General features: G+C 47.4%; 1 protein-coding gene across 1 annotated transcript in view; it reads right to left on the bottom strand.

The window, feature by feature from the left end:
• The window catches only part of TG (thyroglobulin), a 273,793-nt gene that overhangs the window by 226,219 nt on the left and 19,604 nt on the right, over nucleotides 1-27,970 (bottom strand). Inside the window, exons 9-19 of the mRNA XM_033202283.1 lie at nucleotides 26,329-27,429; nucleotides 25,310-25,894; nucleotides 19,633-19,872; nucleotides 15,775-15,912; nucleotides 15,312-15,389; nucleotides 14,648-14,760; nucleotides 13,222-13,324; nucleotides 12,001-12,201; nucleotides 6,698-6,910; nucleotides 5,192-5,346; nucleotides 556-712 (exon numbers count right to left, since the gene is read on the bottom strand). Coding sequence (XP_033058174.1) covers nucleotides 556-712; nucleotides 5,192-5,346; nucleotides 6,698-6,910; nucleotides 12,001-12,201; nucleotides 13,222-13,324; nucleotides 14,648-14,760; nucleotides 15,312-15,389; nucleotides 15,775-15,912; nucleotides 19,633-19,872; nucleotides 25,310-25,894; nucleotides 26,329-27,429 — 3,084 coding nt within the window. The remainder of the gene's footprint in view (nucleotides 1-555; nucleotides 713-5,191; nucleotides 5,347-6,697; nucleotides 6,911-12,000; nucleotides 12,202-13,221; nucleotides 13,325-14,647; nucleotides 14,761-15,311; nucleotides 15,390-15,774; nucleotides 15,913-19,632; nucleotides 19,873-25,309; nucleotides 25,895-26,328; nucleotides 27,430-27,970) is intronic.

The raw sequence follows: 27,970 nt of genomic DNA, 5'->3' as shown, positions 1-27,970 counted from the left end.
GGTGGAAGAGAAAATGGAGTTGCCTCCCATTCTCTTGCCATAAATGTACAGGCTCTTTCCTACCCTACCAGAAAGCTCAGAGCTGAACATGGCACATGCCCACAGTAGCTATCATAAAATCCATTCTTCTTCTCTCTCTCCTCTGTTGACTCATCCATATCATCACTGCCCTGTTTTAAATGGTATAAGTGGTCTGAAACGCTTTACAATTCAAAGTGGACGAGACATAAGTTAAAAACCAATAAAGACTCCCCCAGCCCACACTGCTGTCCCCTTCACACATTCTGTTTCACCTCTCTGCATGCAGAAAATCAAGAGAAGTATTAGAAGATGTTCATGACACAGAACCAGGCTCTTTGTTGACATTATTTAACTCTAGTGAATGACTGGCAAGAACTCTATCGATTACTATATATTTTTAAATAATTAGCTCTCCCTAGAATCTTCACAGGAAGACATCATGGGCTTCTTCACTAGCTCCATTTGGCAGAAGAGAAAGCTGAGACTCAGAAAGGCTGCATGGCTTATTCTAGGTACCACCACATAAAAACATACCAATGTCATGTAAGTCAGGAAGAGAGGCCACTGGGATGTCCTCAAGCCGTGATTTCCATGTAACATTCACACCTAAATGCTCCCTGGTCAGACATCCCACCTGCACAGAGGAGTTGTCGCAGACAGGAATGGAAACCAGGGTGCCAAAAGTCTTCACCTACAAGAAAACAGACACTTTCAGCTCAAGAGCACAGAGTAGAAAGCTAGTTTTCTTGGGTCCACACCAGGAACCAGAACTTGGCTTATGTTACTTCCTTCAATCCTTCTCCAACCCTACTTCAGGGGATCAAGGAATGTGACCCCCTTTTCCACACCTGAGGAAACAAGATTCAGAGAAGTTAAATAACCTGCCCTGGTCACATGGTGTACAGAGGTATAAGTGGAGGAAGAGCAGGGCTCCATGCATCCAAAGACCAGTCTCCATATTTCACTGGTGAAACAACTTTAGCCAACTCTGCAAATGTCTTCACCATACATACATTCAGTGGGACACCTCTGAACCCCTATAGCATCCACCAGCTCCTCAATGTTGGTTACGCAGCCTGGTCTCTCCTCCCAGCCTAAGTGTGGCTGAGTTGTGCCCCTGAATGTCTGTGAGTGATGTACTACAAGCTCCTCAAGGTTGGGGAGAAAGATGGATGGTTGCGAGACCTGTTAGCCCAGTGACAGTGCCAGGCTTTGGTCCAGAGTTGAACACAAGCTTCATCTCTCCCTCTTCATATCAGCCTCTTTTAAAGGGTATCTTAGTGCATTTGGATGACTATAATGAAATACCACAGACTGGGTATCTACAACAGAACTTTATTTCTCATAGTTCTGGAGGTTGAGAAGTCCAAGATCAAGATGCCAGTCATATGTGGTGAAGGTTCTCTTTATAAATGTCTGTCTTCTCACTGTGTTCTCACATGGTGGAAGGGGCAAGGATCTCTCTGGGGTCTCTTTTATAAGGACACTAACCCCATTCATGAGGGCTGCACCCTCATGACCTAACACAAAATCCCTTAGTACTATCATGTTGGGGATTATGGTTTGGATATGAATTTCGGGGGGACACAAGAATTCAGAAGATGGCAAAAGGTAAATTCCAAGAAAGTTTATATAAAGCCCAAGGGGAAGTCAGTTTATCAAAACTTGGGTACCTAGAGAGTGAATGGAGGGTTCTAGAAGGAAAGTGAACTCTGTCACCAATGAGTAATTCAGAGTTGATGTGGCCCTGGCCCTCAGCCTTCATCACAAAAGGCCTCATCTACCTTCTTCAGAATGCAGACAGTGCCCTGAAAGCCAGCCCTGGGGCTCCAATGCATACGAAGCCTGAATGTCAGCATGCCATCCATCCCAACGGCCATGGCACCCAGACCTTACTACATGCCATACCCAGTGCCACACCCATGGTGAAAGTGAAAACATGGATGTGGGGTGTTCATATAGTTGTCATTTAATGAGAGCCTGCTGTGTGCCAGGGGCTTATTCCCAGAAGTATTCTCAGAAGGCACTGTGGCACGATTTTTGAACATGTTTTATTCATCAGGCCCTGTGTGAAGTGTTTTAAACCTATTAGCTAGTTTAATCTCCAAAACAAGTCTATGGAGTTGGGACTCTCATTACCCCACATTCCAGATGGAGAATTTGCCTCTGAGAGACTGAGAAACTGCCTAAGATCCCACAGCCAGTAGGTGGTACAGCCGGGATTCAAAACTCCACTAACAACCTCCTTAGCTCTCAACAGAGGGTAAAGAGAAAGAGCTTTGGATCTGTATGTTATCTCACTTAACCTGACCCTCCAAGGAGGGTTTTCCTAACCCCATTTCACAGGTGATTGACTGAGACTTGCCAAGCCTGGGAAGGCCCAGGTCATACTGGTAGGAGTGCTAGAGCCAAGGTTTGGAGCCAGATCTATCTGACTTGAAAGTCTATGTATCATCTCCTCCTTCTGAAGAATACGACTCCCTTCTTAGAAGCTCTGACCTTAGAAGCTCTCTGTCTCATGGTCATACCCTGACACCTTGTTTAGGAAGCCATTAGGACTAGGTCCCTGCCCAACTTCCTCCTGACCTTATCTCTGTCTTCAGCATGGTCCTCAGCTCTCCAATCCCCTCAATTACAGAACATTTTACTCCTTTCTGCATGAGATTTAATTTCCCCGTGTTGAAAACACATGTCTTCAGTCATTCCCTGCATGCAAAACTTAGTCATCCTCAACACCTCCATCTTCCCATGACGCATCACCTACTACCCAGTCCTGTGGGGTCTGTGGTCCCAATATGTCAAGATTCCTGCTGCTTCTCATGTTCTGCACTGCCGCCTGGCCCCAGGCTTCAGTGAGGACCCCTGCTCCTACCTTCAACCCCTCAAAGTCTACCCTCTATACAGTAGCTGAAGAAACCTGGAAAACTCCAATCATCCTGTCACTTTCTCAACTTCAGTGATGTCCCATCACATGCAGAATAAAACTCACCATCCTAGCCACAGCCAACAAGGCCTTGAGCCATTTTCAACATGCACACCCCAATTTGCAGTTCCCTCTTTTGCTCTGCTCACCCATACTGGTTCCCTCAATTTTATGGCTCACACTAAGTATGTACCCATCACAGAAACTCTGACCTTACATTTCTTCTGCAGGGGTTCCTCTCCCCCTGAACTCACAGGCCCTCAGCCTTACCTCACTCCCGTTCCTTCCAATAGCACCTCTTGGAGGCCTTTCCCTGACCTTTCTATGTAAAACCCCTCTCATCTCACCATCTTCCCTCTCAAGCAAGGCCCAGCCTGCCTTATTTCCCCTCTTAGCTGTTACCTTTACCTGACAGGTACTTGTTTAGTGCCATCTCCCCAAAGAACAAAGAGGTGATCTCGTTCACTGCTGCATCCTGAAGACTCTGTCGTGAACCAAACTCTAGCTAGGCTCCTCTGAGCCCTCTTACTAGACCTCAGCCTTGAACTCAAAAGACTTGAACAAGCACTAACATTGTTTCTAACAGCTCAAGGCCAGACCCCTGGGAAGACCTTAGCCCCTCTTAAAGTGCCTGTCTAGAAAACTTAAGACTGCCAAGAGAATTCACTGTTAGTTCTAGTAAACACTTGAAGATAGGGCCCCTGTCTCCAGCCTCTGTGGGAGGCTGCAATAGTACCAGTTAGCAAACCCAGATGGGTTTTACATGGACTAACTCCCTTTCCTGCTTTTTTTTAATCTTTCGCTTTCCTGATGCTACTGAACCCCCTGTTTACCACCCCCATTCCCTCATTCTCCTTTTAAAATGCCCAGTCACCTCTGCACAAACTGAGGTTGAGTTCAGTTCATGATGAACTCTTTTCTCCACTGCAATAATATATTCCTGATTAAAATCTGTCCTAACCACTGTAACTAGTATTGGCTTTATTTACCTTCAATTATCCTCAGTGCCTAAATATGTGCCTAGCCTGTAATAGGCACTCAAATATCTGTTAAATGTAGGAATGAGTGAATGAATGAATGAATAAATGAATCAATGAATTTGGTCTAGATAGACCGGGACTTATTAAGGGATGAGAAATCTCGGACAACTAACTCACCTTATGTTTAGTTAATTCACTTGTAAATTGAAGGCTACTGATACCCACCAAGCAGGGTGCTGTGATGATTACAGGCAAAGAATGTAGAGCTTCTAGCATGGCACCACAAACACGGCACCCAATAATTAATAGGCATCACTGACACTGTTGTGAGTGTATTTCCTTGAATAAAAGGATAAAGTCTATTCATGCCTCTGTTTGTTTTAACATCAGTAATCTCTGTGTATTGTTTTGTAAAAAGTGTGTTCTCCAAAATTCCTTTTTTATTTTTTAAATAATTTATATGATGCTCAACCCTAATGTTCTCCAAAATTCTTACCATGAGGTCCCAAAAATGAGTCGCTCTGAAGATTTAACAAACTTTGAGCAGAAAAAATGATTTATTTAACTGAGCAACCTTTAAAGACTCCTTTAAACACTTGTGACTTCAAATAACCAAAGCCCTCATGTGTTACACAGCTGAAAAATTCTATTTTGTACGGTGGGATGCCTTTCCAGGTGGCATGCATATTCTCTTCTTCCTGGGAGGATCCATAATGCCTCCTCTCGGGTTTGTTAAGAAACACATGTAACACTGTGATGCGCAGAGTACACTGTGAGGTTTTAGCCTTCCTGCCCCATGTTCCCAAGCTCTTTCTCTATGGGTGATGGAGGTGCTACACAGTGATCACAGCTCTGTGATCAAGTCAGCCAGCCTGGCCCTACCTTCTCCTGGTTGTATGACGCTGGAACAAGTCTTCCAGCTCTCTGGTCTTCATTTTCCTCATATGCACAATAGCAATAATAATAAAGTCCCTATGAGGATTGCATTAGCTAATTTATACCACAGGATGCCCATATTAAGTGCTCAGTAAATGTTTGACATCTTTATGTAGAAAGAATGGCCAATGATGAGATGGGTACGGATTCTGCCTCTGCTGCTATGTAATTAACCTTGGCCAAACTACTTCCCATTTCTGGTCAGTTTGCACATTGATAAAATAGTGAGGGTTGAACTCAAACCCTCAGGTTAATGTGAGCCCTCAGGTTTTCTGACACGGTAACCCTGAGTTCAGTCCAAGCCTCACTGTGGGGAAGGCCAGGCACGTACCTGGATCTGGCAGAAGCCGCGGGCAGTAAGCTCATCCAATATGAAAACCTGGAAAGCCTGCAGCAAACCCGCATAGTCAGCACTGCACATCTTGCCCGGCGGGAGCTGGAGCTGAAAGTGCCCTTGGGTCTGGATGGTCTGCCACAGCTGGGGCCCTGCAGGCAAGCACCAGAGGTCAGCAGACAGAGGCAACAGGCCTAAGGAGTTGTTTTCTTTATTTAGGTTTTCCCCTGCAAAAATAACCCTTCCTCATTTAGCTGGAAACATACAAGCACTGCCATTTGCATTGTCATTGTGAGTCTAAGTACTTTCCAGCATAACAGCTTGTCTCTGAAATTACTGAGCATCCTCACAGAAAGCTCAGTCCTGCCTCATCCTCCAAACCAGGGTGCTTTACATTTTGGGGTCCTGGACATTCTCCTTGGAAAATCGTCCATGACATCTTGCATACAGACAGGGCCACTCTATATGGTTTTTCAGGTTGAGAATAGACATCATAGTTGATGGAAGTGAATGGCATTCTCTAAGGCTGTTCAGTGCACAACCTGAACAATCATGCAGGTTTGTGCCTCTTTTCAGCTCAAGGTTTGTGCCTCTTTTCCCCAAAGTCCTTTGCTCTAGGGTCAATTGTGACCATCCTAGTCTCGATTTCAGCACAGCCAAAGTGACAGGCCATTGTTTATCCAAATCACATTTTGAATTTTCTGGATGGGCACCCTCTATAGCCCACAGTGCTTTGCAACAAATGTTCTCCTTGACACTCTGGCATCCACCCAGAGCCTTGTGACAGTCCCGGGATCTTGGTCTCCCTCCCAGATTCCCTCATGTTAAGACCTCATGTTAAGAATTCTGGAGAACATTAGGGTTGACAGTCCCAGGATCTTGGTCTCCCTCCCAGATTCCCTTCCCACTGCACTGGGTGGACCAAGTGCCAGGTCCCAGAGTGGGTTCAGTGCGTGACAAGGCAAAAGTAGCTCTGGTCAGAGCACTGGGAAAGAGGGCTGAAACTTACACAGGTTCCAGCAATCAGGATGATGCCCTACTTGGAGCAGAGTCCAGGGCCCCCTGCTAAGCCAGGCATTAGCCCTGGAAGTCCAGGTGGTCTTGGGGAGAGGCTGATGGCGCAGGGTCACTCAGAGGCTGGGAGAGCAGCTCTGAGCATGTCAGCCACCTATACAGCTGTTGGAGCACTGACCTGCCCAGTATTCTTCCTGAATCCAGGACAGCCCAAGAAAGTTGGAAGGATGCCAATTCTCTCAAGGAGCAGATGGTTCCAGAGAAGGCACAAAGAAAGCCTAACTCCAGGGGTCAGTCTGTGAAGGACATCTGCTCCTTCTAGAAGAAAATGCTCCATGGGACTCTCTCTCACCTCTTGGTGCCACCTGGCTTACCATGAACATGCTACATTCGGGTGGGAAAATGGAGCAACCACGCCTCCACATCTCAGTCCCAGCCCTAGCCCTGAGAGGGAGCGGGGTGCAGGATAGATGCCCTGAGGCCACTCACGTTGGCAGGCCCAGGGCTGAGGCAGCTGTGACTCCCAGCGTCTGCTCTCCAGGCTACATATCAATGGCCCCGTTGGAAACACGATCCGGGAGCCCTGGCGGCACAGCAATTGACACTGCTGGATGGCAGCCCCTGTGGGGCCTGAGGCTGTCTCACACAGGATTGCTCCACCAACCACCTCCAGCGTGTTGAACGGCAGCGGACACTGCGGGCCTGGAAGAAGGGAAGCGGAGCCATGGTGGACACCTGCCCAGCCTCAGGAGGACTGAGCACGCCTGTTTGTGGGCATCTTTTTCTCACTCACACTGGGCCCTCCTCCTCTCCCCTTCCCTGGACCTGTCAAGCTCTCAGGGCCTGGCCTGGGCCTGCTCCCCTTCCTCTCTGTCCTGCCCTCTACTTGAATGAGCCCATCTGCTCTCAGTCTTAACAAACACTTAAGCATGAATGCCTCGTGTAGCTTCATGTCCAGCTCAGGCATTCTTGAGCTTCTTCTCATCTCTAAAGCCAATTAGTTACCACCTGGTCTCTCCACCTCAAAGCTCACCGTCCAGGCCTGAACTTAGTATCTGCTGCCCCTGCCTCAGTGTCCCAGGCACAAGGAGCAAGTACCACCAGCCACCTAGCCATCCCAAGCCAGCAACCTGGTGGCCTTCCTGCAGGGTTCATCTCCTCTGTCTTGGTCACGGTTCACATCTGCTCCACATCTCTTCGTTCCCACCGCCACCACCCTCATTTAGACATCCTTCATCTTCTGCCTGAACTACCAGTGAACACTCTTTGCCAGGTTTCTGCATTTAGGCCTCACCTCCTGCCTTTCTGCTCCCACGTCCCACCCAGTCCCCGCTGCTGGCAGAGAAATTATGCCAGAGCCGAATAACAGCTCTCAACTCCCTCATGTGCCGGCTGAGCCTGTCTTCCTCTTCCCTCTCATTTCCTCCAGCTCCTCAATGCCTCCAGGAATATCTATTACTCCCTGAACACATCTCTAAGCCTTCCTTCTGCCTGCTCCTGTCTGGAAGATTCCTTTTTGACCCTCAAATATCAACTCAACACGTTCCATTTTCTAACACTGTCGTGGTTCTCCCAGGCAGACTTAGGTCTTCTTTTTTTTTGAATTCCCAGGCCACCAGGTACAGACCTTTCTTTTGTCAATTGTTAGAACCTCTAATCAGTGGCACACTGGTCACCCCATGGGTTGAGTCCACAGGGAAAAAGAGGGCACCTCTCCTCTGTTCACCCAGGCCAAGGCACACAGCCGCCCCAGACACAGCTCAATGAATATGAGTTAAGTAAATCGGAAAAGGAGTAAATTAAAGAGCAAAACACCCAGTGTGACAATTTCACACCAATTAGATATTTCGTTCATTATCAGACTCAGGCACAGTCTTTTGACCAGTATATGCCTTAAAATCTGCAGTCTGTAAGGAATATGAGGGTATTCAGGGGCTTCAAAGAGGAAGAATGACCTATTTTGGTCTCCAGAAACAAACCCGGGCTTTTTTGTGATAAGGGCAACGGTCCCTGGCCAAGATTTTGCACTGCGATTTGCAGTGGGCTTCCTGAGTTGTCTTTTACCAAGTCCCGAGAGTAAGTGGGATGGCAAGAGTTCACCTGTGAGCCCTGGACCAGCCTGCAGGCTGTGAATCCTGGCTCTAATATTTGCTGGTTCAGGGTCCTAGAGCAAATTAGTGTCTCTGTGACAGTTTCCTCACCCATTAAATGATGAAGATGGCAATAATGCCTACCTCCTAGTAGGAGTATTTACTTAAAAACTACTACAGGATGTGTAGTTCATGGCAGGTACACCATTAAGAGCTCTACTAATATCAGTTCATATAATGTTCCCCACAACCCTATGGGATAGGTCACATTATCCCTATACGGACGCCAATTCTGTGGTACACAGAGGGTGAATGCTTCTTCTGTGGTCAGACAGCTAGTAAACAGAAAAATCAGGATTTGAACCCCATTATCTTTGCCCCAGAATCCACATCCTCTACCAGTGTGCTAGATGCATGTGTGTACGTAGGTAAGAAGTGGGGCGTCAATGAGTGTGTAAGCATCCTTCCCATCTCACTGAATACAGGTTTCCCCTCTTATCCCACAGGAATGGTCTGCACCTGTGGTTTTTCTGTTTTCAATTTTTTTACTCTCCCTTGCCTTTTGGAAGTGGGCCAGTGAGCAATCTGATTTGGCTAGAAAGGGGTTTTCCTCCTGGGGTCACAAATGTCACCTAGGATACTGACGCTTCTCTTACCAGGGCTCCTACCCTCCCCAGCAGACCTGTTTTCCCACAGCCTTATTCCCCATGTCACTGAAATGAAGAGACTCCCTGGTTGTGGAACAACCCAGCTGGCCCCCACAGCCAGGGAGGAGTGGCTGGCTAAGGAGAGAAGGACGAAGTACAGAAACCAAAATTAACTGAATACCCACAGTGGGCCCAGCCCCAGAGAGTACACTTCAAGTCTTTAATTTCATGAAATCCTTCCAAAATTATACCACTGGGAGCCCTTATTGCTATTTTAGAGATGAGGAAAACAGAGGCTCAAGGGAGCTAAGTGGCTCACCTGGGGACATGTGTTGGTGATTGGACTAGAAGCCAGACCTGCTTGCTCCCACCTGCCATCTTACAAGAGCTTGCAAGCACTGCCTGTCTTCTGTATGCCAGGACTGCCCAAGGGCCTCCCAGGCATTGACTCCATCTTCACAGCAACTCTGTGGGGCTGGACTGTTATCAGCCATGTCCTGCAGATGAGGCCCCTGAAGCCTAGAGAGCTTAACTTTGCCACCCAAAGCCCAACACCAGCAAGTGTTGTGCTCTGAGCTACCAGGCTAATGCCCACCGGAGGCAGGATTTTCCATGAATATGACATTGGATACAGAGAGAGGCAACTTGGTATCTGTGCAAGTCCAGCCCCTAAGTAATACCAGAAAAAATAGTAATAATATGTACTTATTAAGTGTATTAGTAATTCCAGTGCTCAACAGTTTACAGAGATTGTCTTAATTAGTGCTAATAATGACTCAAATAGCTACTATTCTCCTGGACACTGACATCCAGAGAGATTAGGGGACCAGCCCAAGGTCACCTGGCAAGTGAGTGGTGGAGCTGCCATTCAAGCCTGTCTGTCTGCCCCCTGCCTCTCCATCACGGTCTGCAGTGAGTCAGCAGGAAGAGGTTTGGGCGTCTCATATTAATGCCATCCTCCCGGTGCACTGAGCATGGTCAGCCTCTGGCCTCAACGCCAGGACCCCAGGACTATTCCACTCTCCTGTGTTTAAATGAATGGTGTTTCTTGGTTCCTGATCACATGAACAGGAGCCTGGTCACTTTAACTGGGCAATGTCCCAAATTACCGACTATATTAAATCACTCAGCTTTGCCCAAACTCCCTTGCCCTGCTGTAGAACTGGAAGAGACCAATGCTGACTGTCCCACCACCACCCATCCCATCTGCACCTGCATGGGGCAGAAGTGGCCTGCCATGCCTGGCAAGAATTAGGAATCTTCCTAGACTTCCAGCCCAATCCCAAAGGCCAGTGGGGTCAGAAGAGTAGGTGAGCACCTACCAAACCCACGATGAAGCCTTTACAAATGTTAGCTCCCCAGTCTTAAAAACAACTCAGCCAATGAAGAACTGCTCCCTTATAAGAAGAGGAGGCCAAAGCTCTTTGTTTGGACATACTTATCTTTTTTCTTTCTTCATTCAAGAAGGTCACTAAATGACCTTCTGGAGCCTTCCTCCTGTCTTCTTCTGAAGCCCTTACAGCAGTACAGCACAGGGTTTCATCAACAAGACTCCGGGTTAAATCCTGGCTGCTCTACTTGCTAACTGTGTGACTTTGGACATGTTCATGAACCTCTCTGAGCCTCAGCTCTGCCATCTGAAAAATGGGGAGATAGGAGACCTCTATCTATTTACTTGCATTGTTGGAAGGCAAAAAATGGGATAAGGGATGTGAAAAGCACCTTTGAACAGATTATCTGTACACAGGAGCTATATCATGGAATCCTACATGGCCAAGCCACATACAGTCTTCCTAAGAGCTAAAGGAGCTGTGCTCCAGACGTGTTCCTGGAGGAGGCCACACCGGTCTGTGTCCTGGGTCTCAGTGCAGACCACTCCTAGACCTGGAAGTTGAATGCTGATTTTGTCTGACTTAAGGTGGACTCTTCACTTCTCTCCTTATTTCAGAAGCACAGGGCGGGCAGTTGCACTCATACATATCCACAGAGCACCTACTGTGTATTCTGCATGGTGATAGCAGCTGACAGTCAAGATGCAGATGAAGCAGGGCCCCATGCAGAGGGGAGCAAAACAGGACTTGGGGGAAATGGTGTGTGGTAAGAGCCTTGGGCACAGCACAGGTTCAGGGCAGGAGGGAGTACGGACAAAACTGGAAAGCAGCCCCCGCAAAGACAGTGGAGAGACTCTTCCCTCCCACCCCTGCTTCTGAGGCTCCTCCCTTCTCTTTACAAATATCAACCGTAAGTATCACTGGACCTAATTAAATTTCCCTGCAGTTCCAAAATGTTGCTTAGAGATTAGAAAATAAAAATAAAGAAAGAATAAAAACATCAAAAGAAAGGCAACTGCGGCAAACTCAGAATCATTTAGCACAGTATTTTGCAACTCTGCCATACCCACCACCCCAATTTGTAGTAAGTATTTTGCAATGTTTCTATTTCCTGCACTGAAAAGAAATTGACAGATAGTCTAAACCACCTGCTCACATAAATTTAAAAATGACTGTAATGTCCTATGACTTGAGCAGATTGGAGAAATAAAAGGTTAAAAATTGATAACAATATATTTTAATATTTAACAATATAGTTCAACATTCTATATATTGATGGGATGTATATTTCAATATTTGACATTCACTAAATTTTTTAAACTAGAAATAAAAATAAACAAGTCAACACCTTCACAAATTCCTGAAGGGCCCCAGTGAGGATGGAACCATGACACTGAGATCCTGCAACCACGGTCCTTCTCCCCAGCTGAGGACACAGAGAATAAGACCCAAAACTCCTGGGCAGGACAGCCCCCAAGCTTCTTGAGGTGCCAGTTCCAGAAGTTCCCTGCCCAGGCTCTTTCTGACTTCAGTTCCCAGAAGGAGCGTCTTCAGGAAATAGATGTAGGTTTTCACACGAAGGGACTCAACCACAACTCCATCCCTCCTGCGCTTCCTGTCTCCCCTCCCGCCCCTGCCTTCCCAGTTTCTCTAGAACTTCACTCAGTCTGGATCAAAGAACAGATATGCAGGCCTTGTCTTTCCCCCAGGGGGTCACGACTTACTCTCACAGGCGGGCTGGCTCCCGGCCACACGCGTCTCAGGCACCTCTTCTCCACTGTCCGTGACACACCAGCAGCTGCCCTGGGCCTGGTCGCATTGCACTGGGGAAAAGCCCCCATCCTCTTCCCTGCAGGCTGGGACATAGCCTGGGCCAACTCTCCTGGAGAGGACTCCACTCTTGAGCACATTGCAGAGGCTTGGGCCTGATACAGAGACAAACCAGATGAGCTGGGGACCCAGTGACCACTCCCTGCTCAGATGCCCAATCACCCTCCCCACCACCCACAGCCACCCTCAGTCCACCTGCCTGCAGGGTCTTCCAGGGGTCTGGGGCTGCCTCCCCACCAGGAGGTTGAATGGCAACAAGGCAAAGACTAGGCCTGGCTCAGCTCTGTACTGTCTCCCCTCCACTTCCTGTTCTCAAGTAGCTTGGAGTCTTAAAGGAGAGTTAACAAGTACGCGAGCAGGTACAGTTCTGTGAAATAAAGGCAACAATAGTGCAGTGTAGGAGCCTATAGAGGAAGACAGAGGCCAGCAGAGGCTTCCTGGAGGGACAGATGTGTGGTCTGAGCAAAAATTTGTCAAGTAAGGGGTGGGGAGGGGATAGACAGACATATTGCAGGTAGCACAGCCAGAACGCCTGAAGGCCCAGGTGGAAGAAAGTGTCTTCATTTTTCAAAAGTCTGACCAGAATTTATCACAACTGCACCCTGAAGCACAACTGATGGAGAAGAAAGAGAAGCCGAGGAAGACACACCAGAGCAAGATGTGTAGGGCCCTCGAGTCATGCCAGGGAGCTCGAGCATGGCCCCGAGGATAATGGGAGCATTTATGGTGTTTCGGCAGAAGAGGGACATCTGCATATCATCCTTTGGGGACATCACCTGGGTTTCACCGTGGAAACCAGATTGTAGGGCCACACATCCACCCAGCCCTCCAAAGCCCTAGGACCCCCTTTGATGCGAACCAATGTTAGTTTGCACTTCTCAGACACAAAGCACAGCCTGCTCCCTACCATGTTTGCTTCTCCCAAGAATCTGCAGAAGTGGGGGAATATTGCCCCTATTTCATAAATGAGAAAACTGAGGCATAGTGAGGTCAGCAGCTGTGCCCCCACAGCTATGGAAGAGGCAGAGCTGGGACATGAAGCCAGCTCTTTGGACTCCACACTCAGTGCCCCACAGAAGAGGTGAGAAGCCATGCTGGGAGGGGCTGCCACTCACACTGGGCACTGCTGTTCGAGCCAGGCAGCAACTCTTCTCCTGATGCAGGGTCTACACACCAGGTGCCAGCCTCCGATGCCTGCAGCCTGGCATACTCTCCTGTCTGAGACAAAGCCAAGGTCATGTCAGTCACTGTGGGCAAGATGCTCTAGTGGTAAACCTGCTGCTGGCAGATGTCAAAAGTGTCCCTTCCAAAACAACAGGTGATGGCTTTTCCACATGGAGAGATGTGGAGGTGGGGAGAGGTGCTCTCCTGTTCCCAGTCCTTTACGTGCATCATTTGATTGACGGCTACAACAGCCTCGTGAGGCATAGACCACGGTTCTCCCACTTTTGGGTGGGGGAAACTGCAGCTCTCTCAGAGAGGGAAAGTGGGGCATCGCCTCGCAGCTGGTGAGTGAGAAACAGGTCAGGTCCAGGCCCAAACCCATCTAGACCCAAAGCCTAGCCATGCTCCTGGACCAGCCTCACTAATTCCAGAAATGATTTTGACAAGCACTAGAATCTCCACAGGAACTGGCCTTGCAAATCACACCTCAGAGTGCCTCTAAGCTCTGCTCTGGAATCACTTTTCCCACCATTGGACATTGTGGCTTCTCCCTCTCCTTCTCTCTGTGTAAGCATCAGTGCCCAGGAAGAAGCAGAATTGTATTCCAACAGTAGGTGCTTTCCAGCCAAGATAAAAAAAAACTAAATGATATTGACAATTTCTCTATGAAACGATTCTTAAGTGGGTCCATGTTTATAGTACCAAACAATAATAAGGAAACTTTTGCTTAGCACTGTCTAGTTTCATGAGTTTCAACACTGCTGTTTCATCTGCTTCTCATCAAGTCCTTGGAAGCTGAGCAGAGTGGGTGGCGGTGTCCCTACCATCCTATTTCAGAAAAAGACACTGAGGCCCAGAGACTTCCCTCACTTGGCAAGAAAGTGGTTAAGTTCTGGGCATAAATTCTTTCTCTAGGAGCTCTACATCAGTACTTTGCTGAATTACGAGTTGTTACAATCACCCCAGGAGCTGGGGAGGGAAAGAGGCTGGTGTCCTCCGTGTGTGTTGAGAACCTGGGACGCAGTGAGCATAGGGCCTTGGCCAAGATGCCTTTAGGAGAAACATGATAGCATGTTTTGTTTATTTTTCAAAGAGTTCTTATGAAAGATATTTCCTTGGAATCTCCAAACAATCCTAGCATTAGCTAGGACAAAATGTGGCCTGATCTTATGATTGAACAAAACAAACTGGGACACAGAAAAGGTAAGTAAATGGCCCAAGGTCACAGAACCAGGTTCTAGCAGGCCCAGACAAACACCCAGGCTGAGAACGCCATGTGAGCTTTTAACTAAGCTGAATGTATTGAACAAAAAGAAAAATCATCTTCGGCCAGCGGGGACAAGTCCCGGCTCCAATCCTGTGCTTCCAGACCCTTACCTCTAGGCAGGCTGGGATGAACAGGTCTTTTGGAGATGGGTTTCCTTGGGATCTAGCCTGTTTCCAACTGGAAATCAACCCACTGGTTCGAGATTTCTCGCAGGTTGTCGGGCCTGTGGGAGAGAGAGGTGTTCATAAAGGACTGGTCGTGGGAGCCAAGGGAAAGAGGGGATCCCAGGCTGACCCCAGGTTTCAGGGTCATGGGCCTGGGTGAATGCAGGTGCTCTTCACAGAGAGGTAGAACCTCAGAGGACAAAGACTCATGTGGGACATGCCAGCTTTGAGATGTCAAGTGGACTGCGGATTACACACTGTTGAGCCTCAGGAGAGGGGTTGGGGCTGCAGGTTCAGATGTAAGGTGATTGCTGAAACTACAGGAGTGGCTGAAACTGCCCAGCAGGTGTACAGAGGGGGAGAACCAGGGTTCCTTCAAAAGCCTCAGCTGTTTCCTTCCACCTGCAAAGCTGGGAGCCTTCCAACTAGGAAGGGCCAAGGTCAATGCAAGCTTGCAGGCCTAGAGACTTGGGAAATGCATCCAGCTGCACCCGGGGCCTAGCTGAAGGGCTGAGCCATGGAGTCTCCAGCAGTTGGGCAACCACAGCTGACTAGGCCAGTGATGCCCACCAACAGGGGTCAGGAGGAGAGCTCTGCTGGCTTCACTTACACTGTGGAATCTGCAGAGAGCGGGCAGTCAGTGAGGCAGGGATGAACCCTCCTTTCTCGTCTACACACCAGCAGTGCCCTGGAAAAGAGCCAAGGGGAGGACATTCAGGAATTGCACTAGGGACTTACCCCAGAGTGTCCCATAAACAACTTTCCTTCTTCACTCACGGCAGTGCAAGCCTGGTCACCTTCTGTCCCCAGTCTAGACCCCCAGTTGGACATTGTCCACAATCACTCTGATGCCCCCAGCAACCACCCACTTGTCTTTCAGGCCGGTAGAAGGTCTCTGCTCCTGTTACACAGGTGAGATAACTGGAGGCCAGAGAAGCTAAGGAATTTGTCACCAGCTGCTAAAGAGGAGCCCAAGAGTCTAGCTCATTTGCCTCCCACTGTGGGGCTCTGTCCTCTAAAATTAAAAAAAAGGGGTGTCACTTGGCCACCTGAAGGTGCCTATCCCTCCTTACCAGTCCCAGTGTGGCACTGCACAGGCTCCCAACTTCCGAACGCATCGCATTGTGGCACATAGGGGCCCAACCGCAGAAGGGCGGATGCTCCAGCCGAGTCGTCCAGGGAAAAGCGGCGTCTCTGATAGAAGCTTAAGGCTGGAGTCAGGGAAGGAGAAAAGCAGAATATGACCACCTGCTCTGTGTGGGCTCTATTGCTGAGAACAACCACATATGTCCTGGTTCCAACAGAAGGAGGCCTTCTTATTTAATTTATTTGACAAACATTTCAACCCACAGTATTACAGAGGCTCCTTGCACAGTAGGCAGACACTCAACAGATTGTCCTTTAAGAATAACACTTAGGCTGCAGCTTGAAAGAATATTATAGTAGACCTCTACAATAACTTCCATACAGAAATAATTAGGTCAGTGAAATGTCTTCAGGCACATGAGATAATAGTAATAATAGATAGGCTCTATACTCATATGTTAAGTGCGAGGCACTAGCTAAATACATACCTTAGTTAATTTAATCCTCACAGCAATCTAGAAGAAATGTCATATTATCCCATTTAATGGATGAGAAAACTGAGACACAGATGGATGAAGCAACTTAACCAAGGGTTCATAGCCAGAAAGGGGAGGGGTTGGCCTTGGAACACAAGAGGGCAATCAATGTCAGCTACCCTTGTAGGTTTCCCTATCAAACTCCTACAGTTTTTTAACCTCCTTTGAAACTTTGATATCCACAAAAATCATATCAGATGTTCACAGCGGCTCCATGAAGCCAGAACTTTTACCCTGGGTGAGGATACAGAGGCTCAGTGAGGGAGCTTATATGATGAACCACCGACCACCCCACTAATGAAACTGCACCTGCACCCACCCTCAGCTTTGCGCATGGCTTTCCCCACCACCAATGTAGTACATAGTATACTCATTTATTGTGTTAGCTTTGTCTCCTCTGCACTAGCATTTAAGCTCTTTGGTGCAGAGATTTGTGTTTATTTTGCAAACAGAGGAGTGTCTGGCTCATACTAGGCACTCAAGAAATCACTGATTGGGAAAAAAGAGTGAATGAATGAATGTATGAGGGAGAGAGGAAGCAGCAAGGATGGGCAGCTGGTGGGACACACATCAGCTTGGTCTGGGTCTTACCAGGCCCAGGCTGATTTGCCCCGACCACCACCCTCCTCCTAGGTGGCCATGAACTGTCACCTGAGCCCTTTCTCCACTCCTGCTGGCACTTGGGGCAGGTTGGGGTTCCTCACCAGGATCCTAGAGGGAGAATGGCTACATCTGCAGCAGCACTGTTGGCAGTCACCTGCAGCCCGTTGGGACAGTTCTCCCCACTCCCCACTTTTCAGAAACAGGCTTCATGGCTCCAGACAGGAGAGCCTGCAGATCCAAGGATGCCACCAACCCACAGTCTCAGAGCCCATCTGGGGACACCAGGACCCACCTCTGAAGCAGCCCGGTAGAGTGGACTGTTCTGGAGTCTGCCAGGCCTCCTTCTGAATCCCGGCACTGCGCCTCCTAACTGTGATCACGAACAAGTTGCCCAACCTCTCTAAGCCTCAGTTTCCTCATCTGTGGACTGGATCTAACACTCACCTAACAGGGCAACTGTGATATTTACATCAAAGGAGCTGACAGGCATTAAGCACCAAGTGCTTGCCAGACCCAGTTGTGTGCATGTACTCCCGTGGCCTTTGCCACCCTCATTAGGCCCTCAGACATGGCTACCAGGTTCTAGTGGTCAAAGGCACTTTGCTCTGGGCCCTCAATCCCCAGACTCTCAGGGAAAAGACCTGGCCTGGTCCTCTATGCTCCCTTCCTCTTTTCTCTATAAGCTCAGACATGCGAAGCTGAGCATGTGGCTACTTGGAGAGGAACTTCTTAGCTCGACTTCTAAAGAAAATGTGTCATGCCATTCAATGACTAATATCAACGGCACCAGCGACATTGCCTCCCCTTTCTCAACATTTCTCTCCCTGATCAAAGCAGTCACAACCGAAGGGGCATCAATCCCACTTCTCTCTTTGGTTACCTCAAATCCTGTCTTTGTACAAAAATGTAAAACAATAGGGTTCTTCCCAAAAGCAGAAGTCTCCAAGTCTCTGAGGAACAGAGAAAAGCAGTGTCTAGGCATAGGGTGAGGGTAGTGGATGGAAGAGAGAGAAAGAAGGGAGGAAGGAAGCAACAAGGATGGTTAACCACCATCTACTGAGCTCCTGGTAGGTGTCAGGCACTGTGCCATGCACCAGGGATACAGAAAGAATAAGACACAGTGCCTTGTCCTCCAGAAGAGATGTCTAGTGAGAGAGAGAAGCAGTAACCAAGATGGCATGCGTGAGATTGTCACGTGGTATTAGGAGAACAAAGATCACTGAGACCCAATCCCATGCTGGCGGTAGACACCCTGGAGTGCCTGCTGGAGTGGATGGGAAGGCAGGGAGCTGTCCTCCTGCTGGAGGGATTCTCTTTGACTTGGAGAAGATGTTGTCAGGGGAGGACTGCTTTGCTGTTTGGTGACTCAAGTCTGGAAAGCTAGACAGGGAATCAGCTGAGACCATTTGACAGGGATGTGGATCCTGAGTAAGATTCAAAGACAGATGAATCATTTGTCCTTGTCAAGTTGACGTGGGGTCAGTGAGAAAACTTGGAAGGGGCCTGCTCTCCTGCTAGAGCAGCTGTGAGGTCATGGAGGAAGAACAAGGGCTCTAAGATGAGGCAGAGCTAGGCACCGACCTCAGCAATACCTGGAATTTGCCCAGCAGGGAACAGGAGAGCTGAGAGGATGAGCTGGAGGACCAGGTCTCTGGGCTTCCCATCCAGGCCCACTGGTTATCAGTTGCGTGAATTCGGGAAAGTGACTTAACCTCAAACTCCGTTTCCCCATTTGCAAAGAATTGTGGATGGTGATTATACCGTCATTCTCTTGGAGCTGTTAGAAGATTAAATGTGAAGATCTGATAATCTACTTAGCACAGTAAGTGCCTGCTCAAAGGTGAGGTTAGAATATTGTTTAGCTGGTCGAGGGCTGTGACTCATGCCTGTAATCCCGGCACTTTGGGAGGCCAAGGCAGAAGGATCAATTGAAGTCAGGTGTTCCAGACCAGCCTGGCCAACATGGTGAAATCCCGTCTCTACTAAAAATGTGCAGATATTAGCTGGGCGTGGTGACGCACACCTGTAGTTCCAGCTACTCGGGTAGATGAGGTGGGAGGATCACTTGAGCCCAGGAGTTCGAGGCTGTGGTGAGCTATGATTGTACCATTGCCCCCAGCCTGGGCGACAGAGCAAGACTCCATCACAAAAAAAAAAAAAAAAAAAAAAAATAGAATATTGTTCAGCTGTTATTATAGACCAGAGGACTGCAGGCTCCCTGAGCTTATGCCTCTGTCACATGCGGGTAGTAATTCCTGCTTTTTGGAGTTACTCTCAGGATCAGGTGAGATCAATGTGTCATAGTTCCTCAATATCGAGGCTTCCTCTCCCCTCCCCCTGTGTGGTGTTCCTGAATCCCTGGAAATGGAGGGAAGCTTTGGAGCAGGCCATGGGGATTGTATGAGCATTCAGGGGCTTGGGTCCCTCACATTTTAACAAGAATATTTGGGCTTCGTGGGAGCGGCAGGTGCTATCTGAAACCTGCCCTAGGGTAGATTCGCTGGAGAATTAGGGAGCATTTTAGAGACGGGTGCAGCATTCCAGCTTTGACTGGCGCCCCCAAACCACTTTGCCTTTTCTTCCCATGAACCCACCAGCCTGGGGAAGCCAAACCACAAAGTCCCAAGGATGACTGAGGAGAGACTAATTTAAGCTCCTGTTTTTCCAAAGGGATGCAGTAAGAAAGCTGAAGGACACCGCACTTACTAGACTGAGCCGCCAGGCGAATGGCGTAATCACTCCCGCGCAGAAACTGCTCCGCGAAAGCCTCCCGGGGTGGGAAGAGTGGAGGAAGGCCGAGGTCCTCATTCCTCAGCCGGATTCCCTTGGCCACCAGGAAACTCTCCCCCAGAGTGAACCGAGAACTGTTGGAAGCTGAGACAATCTCTTCCGTTTCCCTAATGAAATGCAGTACAAGGAGCTTCGCTTCCTCACAGGAGCCAGGACCTAGGGGAATAAAAATATCCCAGATGGACTCACTCACCACGTGGACCTCCCTCTGACTCCCATGAAGCATGTGTACCGTCCCACACACGTATACACACAACACACACACACACACATACACACACCCCCCACACTACACACATACCACGCACACATCACACACCACACGCCACACACATATACACCACACACACACACACATACACAGCTCCCCCCACACACTACACACATACCACACACACACCACGCACCACACGCCACACACATATACACCACACACACAACACACAACGCACACACCACACACACACAATATACACATACACGCCACCCCCCCACTACACACATACACACCAAAACACACCACACACACACACCACACGCACACCACACACACGCCACACAACACACACATCACTCCCCCACACTACACACATACACACCACATACCACACACATACACACCAACCCCCACACACTACACACATACACACCACAAACACACCACCCACACACATACACACCACACACACAGTATGCACATACAGATGACGTACACCACACACACATACCCACACACCACCCCAAACACACCACACATATACACGTACACACACAAACACCACAAACACACCACATACACATCACACACAAACACCACACACACACATACATACCTCACACACACCACACACACTATACACATAGAAATCACATACACACCACTCTCGCACACACCACACACATAAACACCACACACATACACACCACACCCATACCCACCACACACACCACACACATACACACACATACACAACCCCCACACCACACATATACACACCACACACACCACACACACACACAAATACACACCACACACACACCACACATACATGAATGCCACACACACAGCACCCACACACACACATACACACACACCACTCACACACACAGACACATCACACACACCATACACATATACCACACACATACACACCACACACACCACCCACATATGCACCATACACACAACCACACACATACCACACACAGTACACACACACCACACCGTACACACACATGCACACCACACACACACCACACACAGACACACCACACACATACATATACACACACACCACACACAGACACACCACACACATACATATACACACACACCACACTCATATACACACATACACATACCACACATACCCACACACCACACACACCACACATGCACATACCACACACAAAAACTCACACACCATAACCCATATAGAAACACACACACCCCATAAACACACACCACACACACATACATAAACATACACCCACCACACCACACACATACACACACTACACAATACACACCCACACGTGCGTGCATTTTTGCCTCAGCTGTTTCCTTCTCAGCAGCTCTTTCCACAACCTGAAATATTCCTTGTTTTGCCTCCACACACTCATTCAGTCACCATTTGTGGAGGGCCCACAGCATAAGATGAGTAATAGCTCATATTTGCTCCATGCTGGGCATCATTCTGAGCACATCTACACAGACAATCTAATCGATGCAACAGCCTAATAAAATATTTTTATTCTCATGCTACAGATGAGAAACTGAGGCATGGAGAAGTCATATAATTTAAATGAGTTCCCAGGTAGCAAGTAGCTGATTCAGAATTTCAATCTAGACAGTCTCACTGTGGGAATAGTGATCTTGACTAGCTCTCTCTAATGAAGGATAGACAGATGATGGATGGATGGATGCATGGATGGATGGATGGATGGATGGATGGATGGATGGATGGATATCAGAAGTTGAAGGAGGCACTGTAGATTAGTAGAGAGTTATTCCTGTGAAGCGGAAAAGGCGTGGCACTCAAAGACCTTTGGGTTCAATTTTTGGGTCATTTATTAGTTGTGCAACCATGGATAATGCACTTAACTTCTCTGAGTTTCAGCCTCCTGATCTGTGCAATGGGAAATATTGGGGTTTTGTAATGAGCCTTTGAAGTGTTGCAGTTGAAGTGCTTGGCACAGCATCTGGCACATGCTGTCCTTGGCATTGTCACTTAGCAAAATCCACCCTCGCCATATTTACTTAAAACATCACATTGTGAATTCAACAGTGGGGGTGTCACTGGATTCTTTTGAGAGCGTGGGATCAACAGAAAACTTTGACTTCCAGAATTTGAAGTTATTGTTTTCTTGTTCAAAAGGATATTATCAAATAATTCATTCTATTAATCCCAGGGATTTTGAATCTCTGAAGCAAAAACTCACACTTAAAAACCTCGGCTTGCTCTCCATTTCTTCCAGGATAAAGTGAAAATCTACAACTGGGCACAAAAGATCTTTTAAAATCTGTCCCCAGCTGTATGCAGTGGTTCACGCCTGTAATCCTAGCACTTTGGGAGGCCGAGGCAGACAGATCACTTGAGCCCAGGAGTTCAAGACCAGCCTGGGCAACATGGTAAAACCCCATCTCTACAAGAAATGCAAAAATTAGCTGGGCATGATGGCACATGCTTGTAGTACCAGCTACTTGAGAGACTGAGGTGGGAGGATCGTTTGAGCCTGCTGCAGTGAACTGAGATCATGCCACTGCAATCCAACATAGGCAACAGAGCAAGACTCTGTCTCAAAAAAATTATAATCCTGTTCCTGATTTACTATCCACCTCTTCTTTCATTCCCTCCTGCATCCCCTCCCCTCCTACGTCTATAACCTTTTCTCCACCTCACTCACAGCTTCATTGACTCAGTGCATCCTATTTCCTCTGTTGCAAAGGGCCTGCCACATCTGTGACTGGACAAACCCCTCTTAAGATTCATCCCAGTAGTTGGGGTCAAGCTCATCTTTACCCCAATCTTCAAGGAGTTAGTAGCCCCTTTCTCTGAGCACCCTCCACTGCATTTTCCATGTATATACCTTTGCTCCACCATTGTCATTTATTACTTTCCTGATAACATCCTTGGTTTCCCCCATTGGTCTCTGAGCGTCTCAGGGCAGACACCATCCTTTACACGACTATCTCCCCATCGTACAGTACAGTGCACACAGTAGGCAGTTCATAAACGCATATTAAATGAAGAAAGCAAAATTTCAACCAGGCCAGAGATAGCAATGCAGACCCAAATTCCTAGAGGCCAGAGCCATCACCCACACATGCATGAAGGAAGTTATTGGTCCCTTCATTACTCACTGTCAATTGTATTAATCCAGCCATCACTTATTAAGTCCTTCCTATGTGCCAAATCCAGCACTTTATATCAACTACTTCTTGTAATTCTTCCAACAAGCCTTTGAGGCAGTTATGTGTTATAACTCAGATTTTACAGATGACACTAAGACTCAAAAGAGTTAGCCTCTCTCAGGTCACAGAGCAGTAGATGGTAGAACCATGGTACAAGACAGCTACTGTTCTGTCCTCCAGGCCAGTCCTCCTCAAGCTTTTGGCTGTACTGAATTCCCCTGGGAATATTGTAGAAATGCAAGTTTTGATTCAATAGGTGGGGCCTGAGATCCTGAATCTTTAACAAGTTCCCAAGGTGAATGCCAATGCCACTGGACCACACTTTGAGTATCAAACCCTTTCAATCGTATACCCTTATCAACAAAAGAATTTGAATATGCACCCCCCCAAAATGGGTATTTTTTTATAAGGCATATACACATACTACTAAAATAATACACTACTTGCAGATTTTTAGCTGTTTCAGCTATTAAACATTTAATTGCAAAAATGAAAATATTAATAGAAATGTGAAAGGAAGATAGAAAATACTGAATAGAGATGGAAGTTCTAACATTTTCTCCCTAATGGATGGTCTTGTATCCAGTCTCTTGTTACTCAATTAAAAAAAAAGCCAATTACTCTAAGTCTAGTTCTAACACTCTCTCCAGCATTCAGACTAAGGTAAGACTAGTCACTAAAGTAATCCCAGTACTTTGGGAGGCTGAGGCGGGTGGATCACCTGAGGTCAGGAGTTCAAGACCAACCTGGCCAACATGCTGAAACCCCCGTCTCTACTAAAAATACAAAAAAAAAAAAAAATTAGCTGGGCATGGTGGCAGGCACCTGTAATCCCAGTTACTTAAGATCTGAGGCAGGAGAATTGCTTGAACCTGGGAGGCGGAGGTTGCAGTGAGCTGAGATCGCTCCATTGCACTCCAGCCTGGGCAACAAGAGTGAAACTCAGTCTCAAAATAAAATAAAGTTACTAGTTACTTTTGGTTATTAACAACTCACGCTCCTAAAATTGCATACAAATAGGACCAAATTTAGTCTTAGAGAATTTAAAATTATAGGAATGTAGCCATGTAAGAGACCTGACCACTGGTATGGAGAATGATTCTACCACAAAAACCACAAAAATAAATAAGACTTCTTATCTAACAGGCCAAAATCAATGTGTTAACCTTGAGGGTTCTATTGCTAGAACTTGACATTTGAATGGAGGATCCTTGCATTGTCATCTCTGAGTTGTTCAAAATGCCAAGGATATTACTGTTCTCATCACATGGTACTTTCACCTAACATTTTAAAAACCCAGTTGCTGCTAAAGCCTAAAATTTAGCTAGTATCAAAATAGTCTAATGGATTTTAACATTACTCAGAAAGGTCCAGACAATGTTAAACTTGCAAAGAATGAATTGAGAGATTTCACTGAACGGCTGTCATATCACCTATAATATTAGCAATGGCTGATTAGAGAGATTTGGATTTGGTGATAACAGTGTTGAACATATCTGGTTGTTCTTTCAAACTGCTGGCACAGCTAAGGCGGATAAGGCATTTTAACTGAAACTCAGTGTCAGCTTCCTTCTATTTATGGCTCATATATCATAACTTTACCATAAGTCTACCTGCCACAAAGCTGAATGTATAGACCTCAATTAGTGGCTCTCCAATCAGTCCCTTAGTTAAATCCTTCCAAATCAATTAAAGCCACTTCAGGTGGCACTCTCCTGAGGTCTGCGCATCTAGCAGCATTCTGTGCAAATAGCAGGTTCACTGTAGTACTCATTGGTCCATTAAAAGGTGCATCTAACATAGGAGCGATTACTAAACATTAACCATAGGAGGACAAGGGCCAGGTCATCTCCACTTTTACAGCCTTCATCAGCTCTAAGATGAAGATGCTTTGCACACAGAAGACATCCAGTAAAAATCTAAGACACCAATTGAAGTAATCAATTATATGAAAGTTTTAAAATACACTGTATCAATCTTGCCAACACCTGACTATGTTGATGCAGGGAAGTCCCTTCGCCTCTGTGAGCCTTGGTTTTCTCAGCCATCTCTAAACTCCATTCCAGCTTTGACACTCAATCCCCTCCCACTAGACATCTTTATATATATATATACATATATATATATAAAACACATAGACACACACACACACTTAGCTCTTCATATGCATTAGCTCACATGTTGGGAGCTTGCTTGGCTCAGCCCGCGTTCCTTCCAGCTCTTGGCCAGCCTGATCCACACACCAGCAGTTCCGAAGGTCGAAATGTGCCAAAGGAGTGCTGAAGTCTGAGTAGGGCCCTGGGTATCGGCTGAGTTGGCCATTTAGGATCTGCCAGAAGAGGTAGGGATCCAGGAGGACATTCTCCCTGGACTGGGACCGGTTCCCTTCCAGTGCTGCTAGTGGGACATCTTGTAGAGAAGGGTATTGAGACAGCACCGGGAAGACACCTTGCTGGTCAGCCTCATACAGACTCTGAATAAAGAGACCAAAGTTTCCGGAAGCTGCTTCTCTGTAGCTCATGATCTTCACTAGCAGCTCGGCAGGCATCAGCTCCTGGCCCTTGTTCTGAGCCTCCCATCGTTGGTACCACTCGAAGACCTGCTCGGGGGGCCCATCACATTGTACTTGTCTCCACTGTCCATCGGCGCTGCACTGTGGGATGTAGGCGTCGGAAAGGGTGGGTAGCATGCTGGAGTTAGAGAGCAGGGCCTGCACCATCCTGAGGAAAGCTTGCTCAGCCTGTAATTGACAGGGTGTGGGGCCTGGGGAGGAACAATGAGCAGGTATTTCAGTTTAAGAAATTTAATAAACTGGAAAGACCAAGATAAAACCACTTAACTGTCCAAACCCCATCTGAAACCTCATATAGCCATAGAAATACCATGAAGCTTAAATTTGTAAACAATATCTAGATAGGCATTGCCCCATGACTAAATCAGAACCATTGAAATCAGTTGGTGATCAGCACTGCAGAAATGTGGCAGTTCTTTAAGGCCAAACAAATCTCCTTATTTACTCCTAGGTCTGATTAATATTATCTAGGCGTTCCAGGATCATTTTTAATATAAGCAGTCAATTTAATCTTTAACTGAAGTGTAAGCATTGGCCAGGAGTGGATTTCTACTGCTGTACTGAATTAGGTCAGGGCCTAGAGAGAGACTCAGGGAACCTGCAGATTGAATACCCACAGACTTACATTTCTTGGGCTTCCCCATTGCACTTCGAGTTCCAGGAATGGCCTGACCCTCAGCATCAACACAGTAACACTCTGAGTTGAAGCACTGGACAGGCAGGAAATATCCCTCACTAGTACAAGCAGGGACAAACAAGCTGGAGCCAGCAGGCTGGCTGCCCATGAGGCTTTGCATGCGAGCCCTTTGCTTTTCACAGTCTGTGGGGCACCTCGGCTGTCCACCTCTCACTCTTGAGCCGGGAAGCTCTTTGCCCCAGGAATCCACACACCAGCACTCTCCGGCAAAGCACTGGACATCTTCATAGCTTCCTTCTGTCGTGCATGATGGGACAAAGAGCCTTTCAGGTGTCTGCTCACAGGTCTGGGACCTGAGCACCATTTCCATCACATCACCTAAATCTCTTGCCACATCTTCTGGCACAGAGATAGCATGTTGCAAGAAGAGAAGGAATTCTGGAAGCTCCAGGAGAGAAGCAAGGAATTTGAGGGCATTTTGGTTCTCTTGTAGGTTAATTTCAAAGCCAAAGCTGCCCACAGTTGGCTTATTCATAGCAACATCCTTCTCAGCGGCTTCAGGGGTTCCTGTAGAAGAATTTGAATTTAATCCCACCGAGAGTGGCTTGGCCAAATCTTCTAGTCTCCCTCCATTCGAGAAGCTTGCAAGACCAAGTTGCTGGAAAAATTGACTGAAGTTAAATGTGCCTCTTGTGCCAAGGGCTCCAGACAAGTTAAACTGGCCAAGATTCACCAAAAATTTCCCTCCAAAAAGGTTTTGCTGTAGTCTCTTTGGGTTGCTGGTAAACTGAAGGGCAAGACGAGCCAGCCCTCGGGAGGGAAAAATCGCTCGGATGGCTTCTTTGAGAAGACTTTCTGAGACAGAAAACTGTTGGCTCTGTCCTTCCACCATTGGGCGGAGGAGCCCAGAGTCCACAAAGAGCTCTTTGATTGTGGGTGGGCAGGATGTGGCAAATCTGGCTACTCTCGGAGAGGCCCATCTTTTCTCCGGGGAAGAGAACAGGTCATGCTGGCTGAAGTAGCCTGAGGTCCCAAAGTAGAGTCTGGACAAGGCCTGCTGCCTTTTGGAGGCACAAGATCTGCCTTCAGCTGCATGAGACAAAGTGAAATGGGAGAAAAGGTTTTAATATCACGAGAAATCCTGAGACAGCTCCTCAGATCTTTCAGGTGGTAAGATGCCAGAACATTCAATCAAGGACAGCTACGTTTGAAACCACTTTCTTCTCTGTGTCGTTTTATTTTTTCCTTTCCCCTGAGCTACCTCTGTGGGGTCATTTTGGAGGAGTGACTATTCCAGTTGGCATGACCACTCCCCTAGCTCTCACTAGAGGTTGATCCCTTTTAAGGCAAGTCTCGTAAATACTGGCTCACTTTCTGAAAATCTGACCTCACTTGCCAACTGTACTCGGGTGAATAGTGTCCCCTCCATGCACAGACATGATGTTCATGTCTACAGGGAACCTCAGAATGTGATTTAGAAATAGGGTCTTTGCAGATGTCACCAAGTTAAGATGATGTCATACTGGATTAGGGTGAACTCTAAAACCAATGACTGGTGTCCTTATAAGAAGGTCATGTGAAGACACAAAGATGCACACAGGGAAGAAAGCTGTGTGAAGACAGAGGCACA

This window comes from Trachypithecus francoisi, unplaced genomic scaffold (assembly GCF_009764315.1).
Source record: "Trachypithecus francoisi isolate TF-2019V2 unplaced genomic scaffold, Tfra_2.0 Lachesis_group7, whole genome shotgun sequence".
In the NCBI taxonomy this organism is placed as follows: domain Eukaryota; kingdom Metazoa; phylum Chordata; class Mammalia; order Primates; family Cercopithecidae; genus Trachypithecus; species Trachypithecus francoisi.
This window is presented reverse-complemented; position numbering and strand designations above follow the sequence as displayed.